This window comes from Chiloscyllium punctatum, chromosome 5 (assembly GCF_047496795.1).
Source record: "Chiloscyllium punctatum isolate Juve2018m chromosome 5, sChiPun1.3, whole genome shotgun sequence".
Taxonomy (NCBI): domain Eukaryota; kingdom Metazoa; phylum Chordata; class Chondrichthyes; order Orectolobiformes; family Hemiscylliidae; genus Chiloscyllium; species Chiloscyllium punctatum.
In genome coordinates this window covers 143,295,807-143,311,551 of record NC_092743.1, presented here as the reverse complement: position 1 = coordinate 143,311,551, position 15,745 = coordinate 143,295,807, and the positions used below count along the sequence as shown (strand labels likewise).

At 39.3% G+C, this 15,745-nt stretch overlaps 1 protein-coding gene across 1 annotated transcript in view; it reads left to right on the top strand.

The window, feature by feature from the left end:
• Positions 1-11,989, top strand: part of chd7 (chromodomain helicase DNA binding protein 7) — a 350,049-nt gene extending 338,060 nt beyond the window's left edge. The window contains exons 36-38 of the mRNA XM_072571578.1: positions 5,730-5,870; positions 8,780-8,884; positions 9,413-11,989. Coding sequence (XP_072427679.1) covers positions 5,730-5,870; positions 8,780-8,884; positions 9,413-10,324 — 1,158 coding nt within the window. The 3' untranslated portion in view covers positions 10,325-11,989. The remainder of the gene's footprint in view (positions 1-5,729; positions 5,871-8,779; positions 8,885-9,412) is intronic.
• Positions 11,990-15,745: the final 3,756 nt, after the last annotated feature.

Genomic DNA, 15,745 nt, shown 5'->3' with positions numbered 1-15,745 from the left:
ACTAAATCACCTTTGATCCCAAAACCCCGTATTTTGTTTATTAGCTTACCGGGGGAACCTTATCAAGCGCCTTACTGAAATCCATATACACCACATCAACCGCTTTACCCTCATCCACCTGTTTGGTCACCATCTCAAAGAACTCAATAAGGTTAGTGAGGCACGACCTACCCTTCACAAAACTCTGTTGACTATCCTTAATCAAGTTCATCTTTTCCAGATGATTATAAATCCTATCTCTTATAACCTTTTCCAACACCTTACCCTCAACTGAAGTAAGGCTCACTGGCCTATAATTACCAGGATTGTCCCAAATCCCTTTTTTAAACAAGGGAACAACATTTGCTATCCTCCAGTCTTCTGGCAGTAGTTATGTCGACAATGATGACATAAACTTTGAAGCCAAATCTCCTACCTGGCTTCCCAGAGAATTCTAAGGTAAATCCCACCCAGGCCCGGGCTCTTATCTATTTTCAGCTCTTCCAAAGTTGCTAAAACCTCCTCTTTGTCAACCTCAATCCCATCTAATCTTGTAGCCTGTATCTCTCTATTCTCACTAACATTGCCCTTTTCCCATGTGAATACTAATGAAAAGTATTCATTAAACGCTTCCCCCATGTCCTCGGATTCCACACACAACTTTCCACTACTCTCTTTGATCTTTTGTAAAGTATTTAATTGTGTTTTTATGATCACTGGTGCCTTTAAGGAGAAATATTGTTTTTAGGGTTTTTGAAGAACTGAAAATAAAATTAGACTGAAATATGTTACCTTTATTCTCAGAATATCATTCAGAATCTCTGGAAATAGATAATTATCTTTTTTGTTTCATTCATTTAGAGGATGTTCTGAAACCTAATCCAAATCTCTCTTTTTTTTAAAACTTTTATTACAATATTTGATTTGTAGGTTTCAGGCAGCATCAAATCTTTTAAAGCTTTTCTTTACATGACACACACCAGGTAAACTAAAACACCCCAGGGAACCGCTATCTCCGTTTTTAAACATATATACTATCTACAGGAAAGTGATGCTAGAATAGTTATCACAGTAAATCAACTTAACATATCAGTGAGTTGTCAATTATTGGGAAGAATAAGTACAGTATGCAGTGTTTAGGACAATCTGCCCTATTGTATGAACAACTGTAATCAGAAATATGTTGAGCTTGCAGATTATCATGTCTAGTTGGAGACTTGTAGTTTAACCATAAAGTCTGATCCTAACTATCATGTAGGTGAGGAAACCTGCTACTGTTTGGAAGAGGGCCACTATTCCAAACAGGTTATACGAGACAAAAATAGAAATTGTTGGTGAAACTCAGCCAAACAGCAGCATCTGTGGGGAGAAAGCAGAGTCAATATTTCCAGTCCTGTGACTCTTCAAATCAGCTTACTCCAGTCGCTGCCAGGCCTGCTGAGTTTCACCAGCAATTTCTTTTTTTTTTGTTTCAGATCTCTAGCTTCTGCAGTTCTTTCGTTTAACTTGAGTTACTTGAGAGTTATTCTCAGGAATACACTAGAAGACACCACAAGCAGCATGGTGGCTCAGTGGTTAGCATTGCCTCAACACCAGAGACCCAGGTTCGATTGCAGCCTCGGGTGAATGTGTGGAGTCTTCCCTGTGTCTGTGTGTGTTTCCTCTGGATGCTCCAGTTTCCTCCAACAGTCCAAAGATGTCCAGGCTAGGGTGGATTAGCCATGCTAAATTGCACAGTAGTGTTCAGGGAAGTGTAGGTTAAGTGGGTATTCTGTGATAAATGTGGGGCTATGGGGATAGGGTGGAGGGCTGCATCTGGGTTTGGGATGCTTTTCAGTAGATTAGTGCAGACTCAGTGGGCCAAATGGCTGCTTTCTGCACTGTAAAAACTTTGAGCTTCTCTCTATTCATAGCTGAATAACTCCAGCCCAGGCAACATCCTGAAAAATCTCCTCTGCATTCTCTCTGATGAAATCACATGCATCCTGTTTTGTGGCAACCAGAACTGCACAAATTATTCCAACTGTGGTGTAACTAACATTATGTACAACTCCATGATAAGCTCCCTCCTCTTGTATTCAATGCCTCAGCTAATAAATGCAAGTATCGCATGCCTCCTTAACCCACCTTATCCAGTTGTCCTCTTGCCTTCAAGGATCTGTGGACATGCACAACAGCATCCCTCTGATCTTCTCTACTTCCTGGGATCCTACCATGCATTGTGTACTACCTTACTTTGTGAGGCCTTCCAAAATTATATTCTTCCAGGTTTAACTCCCATTTGCCACTGTTCAATCCATCTGACCTGCCTGTCTATATTGTCCTGTAGTCTAAGACTTTTATGCTGATTATTTACCGCTGATCTTGTGGTTCTTCATCTTTCCAAAGCCTCAGTGTCACTACTGTGTGTGGAGGCTAAAACTGGACACAATTCCAAATGAAGTCTGATCAAAGTCTTGTACAAGAACGAAAAATAAACTGGATGTAAGTTTGCTCGCTGAGCAGGAAGGTTCATTTTTAGATGTTTTGTCACCATACTAGGTAACATCATCAGTGCGCCTCTGGTGAAACATTGGTATTAGTGACCCACTTTCTATTTGTGTTTAGCTTTCCTTAGGTTGGTGATGTCATTTCCTGTTCTTTCTCTCACAGCATGGTAAATGGGGTCCAAGTCGGTGTTAGTTGATAGAGTTCCAGTTGGAATGCTACTAGGAATTCTCGTGCGTGACTCTGTTTGGCTTGACCTAGGGTGGATGTGTGGTCCCAGTCGAAGTGGTGTCCTTCCTCATCTATATGTAAGGATACTAGTGAGAGTGGATCATGTCTTTTTGTGGCTAGTTAATGTTCAAACAGGCTAGTTTTCTGCCTGTTTGTCCAATGTATAGTTTGTTACAGTTCTTGCAAGGTATTTTGTGAATGACATTAATTTTGCTAGTTGTCTGTATGGGGTCTTTCAAGTTCATTAACTGCTGTTTTAATGTGTTGGTGGGTTTGTGGGCTACCGTGATGCCAAGAGGTCTGAGTAGTCTGGCAGTCATTTGAGATGTCTTTGATGTAGGGGAGAGTTTTCTGGACGCATTTTGTCTGCTTATATGGGTTTGTTGCTGAGAAATTAGTGCACTGTGTTCATTGGGTACCCTTTTTTTTGAATACGCTATATAGGTGATTTTCCTCTGCTCTGTGTAGTTCTTCTGTGCTGCAGTGTGTGTTGGCTTGTTGAGATAATGTTTAATGCAGCTTCGTTTGTGGATGTTGGAATGATTGCTTCTGTCGTTCAGTATTTGGTCTGTATGTGTTGTTTTCCTGTAGACGCTGGTTTGAAGTTCCCCATTGGCTGTTCACTCGACTGTGACATCTAGGAATGGCAGTTTGTTGTTGTTTTCCTCCTCTTTAGTGAATTTTATGCCAGTGAGAGTATTATTGATGGTCTTCAAGGTTTTCTCTAATTTGTTTCATTTAGTGATGATGAAGGTGTCATTCACATAGCGGACCCAAAGTTTGGGCTGGATGGTTGGCAGAGCTGTTTGTTCAAATCTCTCCATTACTGCCTCTGTTATGAATCCTGATATTGGAGATCACATGGCTGTTCCATTGATTTGTCTGTAGGTTTTGTTATCGAAAGTGATTTGGGTGGTAAGGCATAGATCTATTCGCTTGGTGATGATGTTGGTGGTGTTTGGTGTATGTGTCTTTGGTTCTTCTAATAGTGTAGTCAGTGTTTCCTTGGCCAGGTTGGAGTTGATGGATGACTCTAGGGCTGTTATGTCAAAGGAGACCATTATTTCATCCTCTTCTATCTTGGCGTCTTTGGTCTTGAGGAATTCTTGGGTGGAGTGAATGGAGTGGAGTGAGTCTTCTACTCAGTGTTTTAGTCTTTGGTGTAGCTCCTTGGCCAGTCTGTAAGTTGGTGTTCCAGGTAGTGAGACTATGGGTCTGATGGGGGGCTCCTGGTTTGTCAATTTTGGGTAATCCGTAGAAGTGTAGTGTGTTGGATCCATATGGCTTCATTTTTTTGGAAGTCTGTCTTATTTAATTCTTCAGATTTCTGAAGTTTTTTGACATTTGACGTCATGGTAGCTCTCAAACCCACCAACACACTAAAACAGCAGCTAATGAACTTGAAAGACCCTATACAGACAACAAGCAAAACTAATGTCATTTACAAAGTACATTGTAAGAACTGTACCAAGCACTACATTGGACAAACAGGCAGAAAACTAGCCGCCAGGATACATGAACATCAACAAGCCACAAAAAGCCATGACCCACTCTCACTATATCCTTACATACGGATGAGGAAGGACACAACTTCGACTGGGACAATACATCCATCCTAGGACAAGCTGAACAGACTCACACGAGAATTCCTAGAAGCATGACATTCCATCCAGAACACACTCAACAAACGCATCAGCTTGGACCCCATTTACCACCCTCTGAGAAAAATTACCACCAGAACTGACATTACCATAGAAAATGACATCACCAACCCAAGGAAACCTAAACATGCAAATAGAAAGTGGGTCACTAATACCTTTGCTTCACTGAAACCTCACTGATGATGATACCTAGTATGGTGACGTAACATCTGAAAACGAACCTTGCAATTCACCGAGCAAGCTTACGTCCCAAACCTCAACCTAAGCTACAAATCTTCTCAAAACTCACAAAAAAAATTTATTCTCAACTGCTAGTTTGCACCAGATGTGCAAGTAGAATTCTGTTGTTACTACCAGGCTTGCTGTAATCTACAAAGCTGTTGCTTACCCATGCTAACAATCACAAGGATTAATTACTGAGGCATTCATATAAAATTATACTATATATTTCAGTTTGCCATAGTTTTTATTCATTGGATCTGTAATTTTTTGGCAAGTTTAGTTTGATCCTTAGATCTGTGACACATGCACCATATATGGCAAGTAATAGTTGACTAATGCACCCTTAATGTTGTTAGCTTCCATTTAATGAGTTGAAGTTGTTTTTCACTCAAGCCCTGTGATTCATCTAGTTTCAAACATAGCTATTTACTGTAATAGGTTTGCCATATTCTCTGGTTATATATGAGAAGGTGGTGCAGTGGGATTTTTTAAATCACTTCACGAGTTCAAACTTTAGTGTTTTTTTTAGTCCAGCTCTGAAGTTGGAGTTTGTAATCTCTCCATGTCTCCTAACAGCTTCTCTGTCTCTGTTTGATTATTTAAAACAAATCTGTATTATGTAGCTCAATTCTTGTCCAATGTTCTGCATCTTCTCGAACTTTTCTTCAGTTTGGTCCATTGGCCTTTTGCTGTTAAAAAGAATTTAACTGACCACAGTTTCATCAAAGTAAGCCTCAGGATTCTGATTCAGAGCAGGTGTGTAGTTGAAGACCAGCGTAGCAGGAAATCCGAAAGCTTGTAGTTGGAATCTGGGTCATATGATTGTAAACTGTTTAGATTTTTTGGAAATAATTCCGTTGGAACAAAGTGTAAAAACATGGTTTGTGACCTTTCCAGAGCCATTGTTTTAGTTTTGTAAACAATATTTCAACAGAACAGTTACCACTAAAATGCAGCTACTACGAATTTCTCATCACGTAAGCATATGAAGTTGAAAATTTACCAAAACCTCTTTGTATATTGAGAGGGCAGCATTTGTAGAAATTACAGCCATTTTGCTAGGTATTCGTAGAGCTGTGAATGTTTTACTAAATGTATATTAGCCAAAGGATGCAAGTGAACTTTTTGACTTTTTTCCCTCTTTTGCAGAAGAGTGGTGAGATGCTGTTGACCCCGTTTCAAAAACCTAAACAGAAAAGGCATCGCTGTAGAAATCCTAACAAACTGGATGTGAACACTTTGACAGGAGATGAAAGAGTGCCTGTTGTTAATAAAAGAAATGGGAAAAAGGTATGGCTATGTAAAGAGGGAGAACTGGTTATCTGATTGACCTCGAATCACTTAAGCCATTTATCTTTTGTCAGCACTGAAATTAGCTTCTCTTTTGTACCACGTTGAATTTTCAAGCAGGTATGAGAACAATATGAGCGCCGATGTACTGATCTTTTTTGTGTATAGTGCCAGTTAAATTTTTATTACTGAACTTGCCAAATTTCTTTGTAACCAGCAAATTACTTCTTAAGTGCAGTGACAATGTGTGTGAAAAGAAAATGTTGCAGGATTATGGAGAAAAGGGGTGTTGGTCTTCATGATATGCTTTTGCAGAGAAATAGTATAGACTTGGCAGGTTAAATATTAACCAGTCTATTATTACGATCAACATGATAGCTACTTTGTGTATGACAAGATCCCACCAACGTCAATAGGATAGGTGACCAGTTTTTTAAATCACTCCTGGGATGTGTCCGTTGCTGGCTGGGCCAGCATTTATTACCCGTCCCTAGTTGCCCTTGAGAAGGTGGGGGTGACCTGTCTTCTTGAACCGCTGCAATCCACCTGCTGTAGGTTGACCCACAATGCCGTTAGGGAATTCCAGGATTCTGACCTAGTGACAGTGAAGGTACAGCGATATGCTTCCAAGTCAGGATGCTGAGTGGCTTGGAGGGGAATCTATAGGAGGTGGTGCTCCCATGTATCTGCTGCCTTTGTCCTTCTAGATGGAAGTGGTCATGGGTTTGGAAGATAGATCTGACAGATCTCATGGGTTTGTCTGAAAATCTTTTTCATAGTACTCACTGCTGCTACTGAGTGCTGGTGATGGAGTGAATGGATACTTGTGGATGTGGTGCCAGTCAGGTGGCTGCTCTGTCCTGGATGGTTTTGAGCTTCTTGAGTGTTGTTGGAGCTGCCCCCATCCAGGCAAGTGGAGAGTATTCCATCACACTCCTGACTTGTGCCTTGTAGATGGTGGTTAGGCTTTGGGGAGTTAGGAGGTGAGTTACTTGCCGCAACATTCCTAACCTCTGATCTCCTTCTGTAGCCATTATGTTTGTATGGCAAGTCCAGGTAAGTTTCTGGCCAATGATACTCCCAAGGATGTTTGATAATGGGGCATTTAGTGATGTTAACACTGTTGAATGTCAAGGGGCAGTGGTTAGATTGTATCTAATTGGAGATGATAATTGCCTGAGAATTATGTGGTGCAAATATTACTTGCCACTTGTCTGTCAAACTCTGATGTTGTCCAGTTTTTATAGCATTTGAACATGGACAGTGTTAGTATCTGAGGAGTCATAAATGGTGCTGAACATTGTGCAATCATCAGTGAATATCCTCAATTCTGACCTTATGATGAAGGAGCTGACAATAGTTTGGCCAAAAACACTACCCTGAGGAACTCCTGCAGAGATGTCCTGGAGCTGAGATGACTGACCTTCAACAGCTACGACCATCTTCATATGTGCCAACTATGTCTCCAACTCAGTGCTCTCGATACTCATTGATTCCAGTTTTGGTAGGGCACTTTGATGCTACATATGGTCGAATCCAGCCTTAATGTTGAGGGCTGTCCCTCTCCCCTCTCCTCTGGAATTCAGCTCTGTTGTCCATGTTGAACCAAGGCTGTAATGAGGTCAGGAGCTGAGTGGCCCTGGCAGAACCGAAACTGGGCATCACTGAGCAGGTTTGCTGAGCAGGTGCTGCTTGATAGCACTGAGACTTTCCCTCACTTTACTGATGATCGAGTGTAGACTGATGGGGCAGTATTTGGCTGGGTTGGATTTGTCCTGCTTTTTGTATTAGTAAATATTTTTGTGATGGGATACCAGGGATGGGGTGGGATACCATACTCTCTGAAGCTCTTTGAATAGCACTGATAAATGTTTTTTATAAGCACCAGGATAATCAAATAATCAATTAGATTAATGATACATCCAAAGTACAGAACTTATGATAATGAAAACACTCTAATTACTACACTGATGCTCACGTTCTGAACTAGCACTGGAATGTGTAACTTCTGAGCCAAAGCCCCTGTTTCCTGACCAAATTGATGAGGTATACTTAATTTTTCATCATTTAATTTGTCAATTCTTTTAGCAGGTGTAAATGTAAAATATCTTCAGATCAGTAAGTTAAAGGCACATTGAATAAATTGTAAATGCAGTATTACATTTGTCATGGGATGGTAAACCTGCCGTTTGATTTTCTCATACTCTACAATGATTTAATGGATATTTTATTAGAACTTGTAATGAAAAGTAGTTTATTCCCCTGTGTGCAATTCCACAGATATTTCATTGTAACTTTTAAGATTTCTGATTTAGTTGGCTTAGCCATACGCTTGACTTAACGTTGTGAAGGAAAAAATATGTACACATGTAACGTCATGGGTCTTAAAAGTATTAAGCAAAGTGCTTTGTATTTTCAGGGTGCACATGTAAATTTTGTGAATTGTCTTACATATAACTAAGTTTATAAAATTGTATTGTAGTCTTTGGAACTGAAAACCTGGTGATCAAACATATCAGTTTCTATAACAGTTTTTTTGTAGAGGGGATTGCTTGCTGCATTATGATAATCCAAATGATAGACCTGTTGAAAATTATTGTGTATATTTTTCCTTGTTATTATTACTTAAATAATCAACAGCTTAATTTCTTTATTGTCTATATAGAGGTGATTGCTAGTTTAGGAGCATGGCACTTGTATTCACACCCTCTTTAGTAGCCACTGGAAATAGGTAATTTTGTTTGCGATGATTTGGAAATGCTGAATTTTCTTGGTAAACTTGGTAATCTTTCAGTAAATGATACTATGTAACTAACTTGTATTCAACTCTCCTAAATCTAAAAGTCTGTGTAATAGAAAGGAATACGCTACCCAAAGTATTAATCCTTTGTCTCCCTGAATTTGTTTAGATGGGTGGTGCCATGGCCCCACCAATGAAGGATCTACCAAGGTGGCTTGAAGAAAATCCTGAGTTTGCTGTTGCACCTGACTGGGCTGATGTTGTCAAGCAGTCTGTAAGTGGAGCTATTCCAGTCTTATGTTTGTATTAGCGAAACAAAATAAATACACTCACTCAGGCTGTAGAAAATGTCTGTTGACTTTGGAAACTGAGTTTTGTTTCAGTATTCAATCAGCACAGATCATGTATTTGGTAGATAGTCAACTTTGTGTCAGGTTATAGCTAATAACTGCACTTTGCTTTTTTTTACCTAAACTATAGCACACACTGATTTGCTTCGAAATGCCTGAAAGTCAACTTAAAATGTTATTCTTCAATACATACCACAATGTAAAGATGAAATTGATTGTGTAAGACTGAACTGTGCAAGTCCACTATATGATTCATAAATTCTGGGAGAGACTATTCTCTTTCCTGGAGTAGTGACAATACTTTTGAACTTGTGTTTTTGTCCCTGCTGTTTATAGTATTTGTTAAATAATGCTGAAAAAGGACAGGTCATTGGTTCTTCCTTGTGTTTCAACAGGGAACGTTGAGAGAAATTTCGGAATTATAGGAATTACGTAAAAGTTGTTTTTTTCAGGGTTTTCTACCAGAGTCCATGTTTGATCGTGTTCTCACTGGCCCAGTTGTTCGAGAGGAAGGAGCAAGTCGAAGAGGGAGACGACCTAAAAGTGAGATTGCCAAAGCTGCTGCAGCTGCTGCTGCTGCTTCAGCCTCAGGAATAAACCCACTACTGATGAACAGTCTCTTTGCTGGTATGGATCTAGCAAGCCTGCAGAATTTACAGAACCTGCAGAATCTTCAGCTAGCTGGATTGATGGGCTTCCCGTCAAGTCTTGCTACAACAGCTACAGGAGGAGATGCAAAAAACCCTGCTTCCTTACTACCACTGATGCTTCCAGGCATGGCAGGGCTACCCAATATGTTTGGACTGGGAAGCTTGTTAAGTAACCCCTTGACTGCTACGCCTGGTACTTCAGCAACATCGGGTCCAAGCGAAACAGAAAGTGGCATTTCCTCTAAAACAGAAAATGATAAAGAAAATGATAAGGAAAATGAAGATAAGGAAATAAACAGTGCTGAATCTGCAGTTGATTCTAATAATGCAAGTTCCAGTTCTTTCACAGCTCCTTCAAACACTGGACTATCCAACAACCCTCTTGCTTTCAACCCATTCTTACTTTCCACTATGGCTCCTGGATTATTCTACCCATCCATGTTTCTTCCTCCTGGTCTTGGCATGACTTTGTCTGGTTTTTCTCATAATACACTGGCTGGACTACAGAGCACAATAAGCTCAAATGATGATAAGGAGGATAAGACAGATGGAAAAACTGAGGACAACAGTGTTATTGAAGGCGAAGCCAATTCAGATGACAGTGATCCTATGGGAAGCCCAAGTAAAGCAGCAGATTCTTCTCTTGTGGAAGATGAGTTGGCACAGGCGACAGGGTTGGACTCAGTTGAGGGAGATGATGATGATGAGGATTAATTACATTTCCAGTTACTTAAGTGTTTTAAAACTCTTCAAGTTGTAGTCCTACTGTTTACATATTCATTAAATGTCCACACATAGTTTTTTAAGCTATCTCTGTAACATAGTGTAGCAAAGTTCCAAGTCATGTTATGCAGATGTCAAAGATGTCTTGGTCATAAGTATTATGCAGTGCATTATTTATTATCATAGAAGCGATATCAAGTACAAAATTGTGTCTGAATTTAAGCAATGAAGTTGAAACAAATGCCCTGCTTTTTGTTTTTCACCAGTAGTAAATTTGAGATAGGCAGCAAACTTCAATCATGGCATGTGATTGTTAGTGACTGAAGCAGTTCTGCTTCTAAAGGAATAATGAAGATGTATATTTAACATTGCTGTGAAGAGCACAGATGGACAAGAGTCATTGTAGAACATATCATGCCTATAGATTTGACTGTAAATAGAGTCCACACTGACAATCCCCACGATAGTGTGAAAGTCTCACCCCAGAGGCACAGCAATAACTTGGCAGCTGTTGAATGTTTTTTTTAAAAAAAATCTGGACAATAAAACACCTAAAGGGTGACCACAATTTCTGACTTAAACTACAGTTGATTTGCATTGTCTCATGATTTTTTTTTCTTGTAATGCACTGTTATAAACAAAATTCAGGTACATTTCTCTAAAGAAAGGACTTTGTTACTTTAGCCACAAAGCTAAACAGCATTACCTCAGTTCTACTAGCATTGAAGTTTACAAACATGACTTTGTAAATGTATGTTTTCTTTGTTGTGATGTTTTTTTAAACAATTTTGAAAACTGCTATCATGTAAGATAAGATGTAAATTGCTGCCAACTGTAGTAACAATGCTTTTAATAAAAGTGACCCATGATATGCAGTGACATGTACTGTAGAACAAGCAAAAGTCTAGAGAAACCAAATTCTGATTGGTATTCACTAGTTGCATTGCTTAGTAGCAATAGAAACACATACCGTATTCTGAAAAAGGTTTTTTTTTGGTTTTTGTTGGTGAAGTAAATGTTTACAAATGGACAATACATGTACTTAAAAATACAATGAAATTTAGCTTTATTATTAAACCAATTCAGTATTAGGCATCCTGGTTTCATTATATTCTGTTCTGTTTTCATCAGTTAAAAAAGCTAATATAATGTACAGCATTTAGTTTTGGTGTCTTCTAAAATCAATATCCATCAGATTAAACTGCCTTTCTCACTCAGCAGGCAATGTTGTGTAGCCCAAAGCACCAAACGTGGTGTTGGCTATTGATAAGCCAAGGGCTGTTTTAGGGGAGGTGGGAATTCCCAACTCCCATTGTGTTGTAATGCTATCTTTTACTGCTGAAATTTGACAGTGAGTTTAAATTTGGTTAGCGGTAGTCTGATTTCCAGCAAATACTTTCCAAAACCTACAATAACCTGCTTGAAGAGGAGCCTTGAAATTGTAATGCAGTATTTCTTGTGATGTGTGTTACAATTTTTTCCACAGTCAGTGAATAATAAATCCGGTATTGCAGCTTTCAAAAGGAGTTGTTCTGTATGGAAATGTGAAGTTGTTTAAGATTTTCACTTTTGGAAATTTGTCCCTTGCACTCAGATGTTAACCATTTCTTGTTAAATCTGAGTTAGTTGAGTATACATTAAACTGTAGAAAATTAATTTGGTAGCAAGTACCATTTATTCACATCTTTGTGTGTTTATCGTAATCAAAAATTATGACACCATGAGATGTTAGTTTGTCACTTCACATAGTTAATCATATCTAATGCTTAACTGCTTTTAAAAAGAATCAGTTGTGATTAGAATACAAAGTCCAAAGGAGAATAATTTCTAGCAATAATGAGTTTGAGTGTAGGTTTGCTCGCTGAGCTGGAAGTTTCATTTCCAGATGTTTCATCACCCTAGTAGGTAACATTTTCAGTGGGCCTCAGGCGAAACACTGCTGATAATTCCTGCTTTCTATTAAATGTTTGACTAAACACAGTCGCCGATTTCTCAGCAACAAACTCAAACAAGCAGGCAAAACACGTCCAGAAACCCTAGCCACTCTCCCCTACATCAAAGACATCTCGGAAATGACTGCCAGACTACTCAGACCCCTTGGCATCATGGGAGCCCACAAACCCACCAACACACTAAAACAGCAGCTAATGAGCTTGAAAGACCCTATACAGACAACATGTAAAACTATCATAATTTACAAAATACCGTGCAAGGACTCTAACAAACACTAGGTAAAAACAATGACTGCAGATGTGGAAATCAGATTCTGGATTAGTGGTGCTGGAAGAGCACAGCAGTTCAGGCAGCATCCAAGAAACTTCGAAATTGACGTTTCGGGCAAAAGCCCTGATGAAGGGCTTTTGCCCGAAACGTCGATTTCGAAGCTACTTGGATGCTGCCTGAACTGCTGTGCTCTTCCAGCACCACTAATCCAGAATCTGACAAACAGGCAGAAAACTAGCCACCAGGATACATGAACATCAACTAGCCACAAAACGACATGACCCTCTCTCACTAGTATCCTCACATACGGATAAGGAAGGACACCACTTCACCTGGGTCAACACATCCATCTTATGACAAGCCAAACAGAGACACACAGGAGAATTCCTAGAAGCATGGCATTCCAACTTGAACTCGATAAACAAACACATCGAGCTAGACCCCATCTACCACCCCCTGAGAAAAAGAACAGGAAGTGACTTTGCCACAGGAAATGACATCAACCGAAACATATGAATGGAAAGCAGGAATTATCAGCAGTGCCTCGCCTGGAGGCACACTGAAGGTGTTACCTAGTAAGGTGACAAAACGTCTGGAAATGAACCATCCAGAACCTCAACCTGAGCTACAAATCGTTTCAAAACTTGCTTTAATGAGTTTATTTATTTCAATATATTAACTTTTCCAGTTGCTATGAATGCTTTTCATTTTTATTATCCTGCCAATACTTGGAGTTCTGAAAATGTTCCTCCTAAAAAGTAGAACCTTGATTTTTGTTCCTGAATCAGTTCCACAAAGGCATGGGAGACCGTAGCTCCACAAACCCATCCAAATCTCCCGTTTCTGAGTTAGGGCAGCATGAGGAGAGTGGAGGAGGATACAAGTTTCTGAGGCAGTGTGTCCAGAAAGGCAGGATTGTTTTAGAAAACTAAAACAAACAAAAGTATGAAATGTTCCTCCAGCTTCACCCCTCACGTCTAATGCCCTTCTTCCATCACCGTGGCCTCCCATACGCTTTATACCCATCTGCCCGTCTCCAATAGAGTCTCTCACCCACTCTCAAATTAAAGTTCTATCCTTTCCCCTTTCGGCTACAAAGACAACTCACCAGTATGCACACTGGAGTAAAAATTACGTTGTTACATAAAAAATGTATATTGTTATACTGTACAGTCTTGTGAAAAGTACTCATTTATTGAAATGTATTTTGACATATTTGCACAGTAGTTTCCTAGCAGAATCCGTTTACCTTCCCAATTGGTTGCTGCAGCTGTATTCTACTTTTGTGTTACTTGTGCTGGTGTACCCAAGTCCCTTTGAACAACAGTACTTCCAAATGTCATACCATTTTTTAAAAACTGCTTATTTTTTCTCATGACCAAAGTGAACGACCCTGCATTTCATCACAATGTTCTTCATCTGCCACCTTGTTGCTCTCTTGCTTATCTGATCCAAATCTCTACATCGCATCTTGGTGTACCTCCTTGTAGACAGTTGTATCTACTAAACATTCACATCATCATCAAACATAGATAATGAGGTCACTGACCTTTGGAGAACGTCACAGGACACTGCCTGCTAACTTGAAAATACCCTTTTTATCACTTTTCCTTTGTTTCCTGATTATTAATCAATTTTCTCTTTCTACGAATACAGCACCCCAATTCCATGAGCCCTACCTTGTGTGAGGCATATTTGTGAATGTCTTTTGGAAATCCAAGTATCATAGATCATAGCCCATAAGGTGATCTCATTTTGGCCTAAACTTGGCAATGCTCACCTTGTACATTAGCTGATGGATCAAGTAGATGATGCAGGTTGTAATGAAGATGGAGTGAGATTTGAATATACACTATCAAGAAGCAGACCGTGCGTGTTGACTAAGTGGCATCCTCCAAAAAGAATGAAGAGCTGAGCTGGTTTCAAGTCAATAACCATAATGTTTGCAAACTCATCTATTAACTTCCACATTGAGGAAATTTGTTGTTAGTGAAAACCCATTGCAAATCTGGAAAAAATTGCCCAACGCCATTAGAACAAGGACAAGCCTGAACTTGAGAAATTTGTATTGAAATGGATCCTTGAAATTGTCAAAATGGTTTTATTGTCACCAGAATTTCATATGTAGATACTTGAGTTTTAAGAGCAATTGGCACTTGGTGCAGAATGAAACAAATCTCATGTTGTGGCAGAAGACCAAGATTACTCAGACTGACAACATTACTGGTTTCTATTGATTTGCCAGTTTGCAGCAAAACATGCATACTCGATATGTCACAAATGGCAACATGGATAAACATTCAAGAATTTTAATGTATTGAACCAAATATTCAGATCTTTCAACGAATTAAGAATATCCAGTTTAATGGGAAGAAATATTGTTGTGATAAGATGATAAAATGGAAAGTGCTCCATCTGATCCAGAGTGCAATCCCAATGATGCCCCAGCCAGTGATCCAGGAGAATTTGAAGAATTTTGTGCAGAAGACAATTTCATTGTGTTTCCACCTAAGGTGGAGTTATTTCATTAAACAGAAATGAGACTTTGAATTACTGGTCTTTTTTCACTTTTCAAAATGGTACTTTACATCAGTAATGGCAGTTCATATTTTTAAACCAAGCTTCTAAATCAATCCCTTGGAATCTTGTGATGCAGTGATCCTGCCCTACCTCTGGGCCAGTACATCCCAGTATCTCATCTCCTAGAGGTCTATAATATGTCTGAACAGGTTGATTCCAAATCCAGGGGTTGATTTTTAAAGATTTCCCAAAGTTTCAAAGGTCAACATCCACATGGTCTATGCGATACTACATCTACTGGTTCCCCTTTTATTTATCTGACTAATTGCATGTTCTAAAAAGCTACAAAGTCTCTCAAACTGTTTCCTTTTTGTAAAGTCACGTTAGCTCTGATCTGCTCTGAGTTTTTCATTGCATTATAAGAATTTTCTTGATAATATATTCTTCACATTGTTCTTTCCATACAATTGATATCAGATTAACTGGCCTAGAGTCCCACTTTGTCTTAATTTCTCTGAATAGCAGTGTTTCTTTGGCCAAGTTTCAATTTACTGAGACCATTCTAGAAACTAATGAATTTTGGAAAATCATAGCCAGTGCCCTGACAGCTATCTCTTAAAACTCTAGGATAGAGGACATCAGTTTCTGGTCATTTGTTGGATTTTAGCC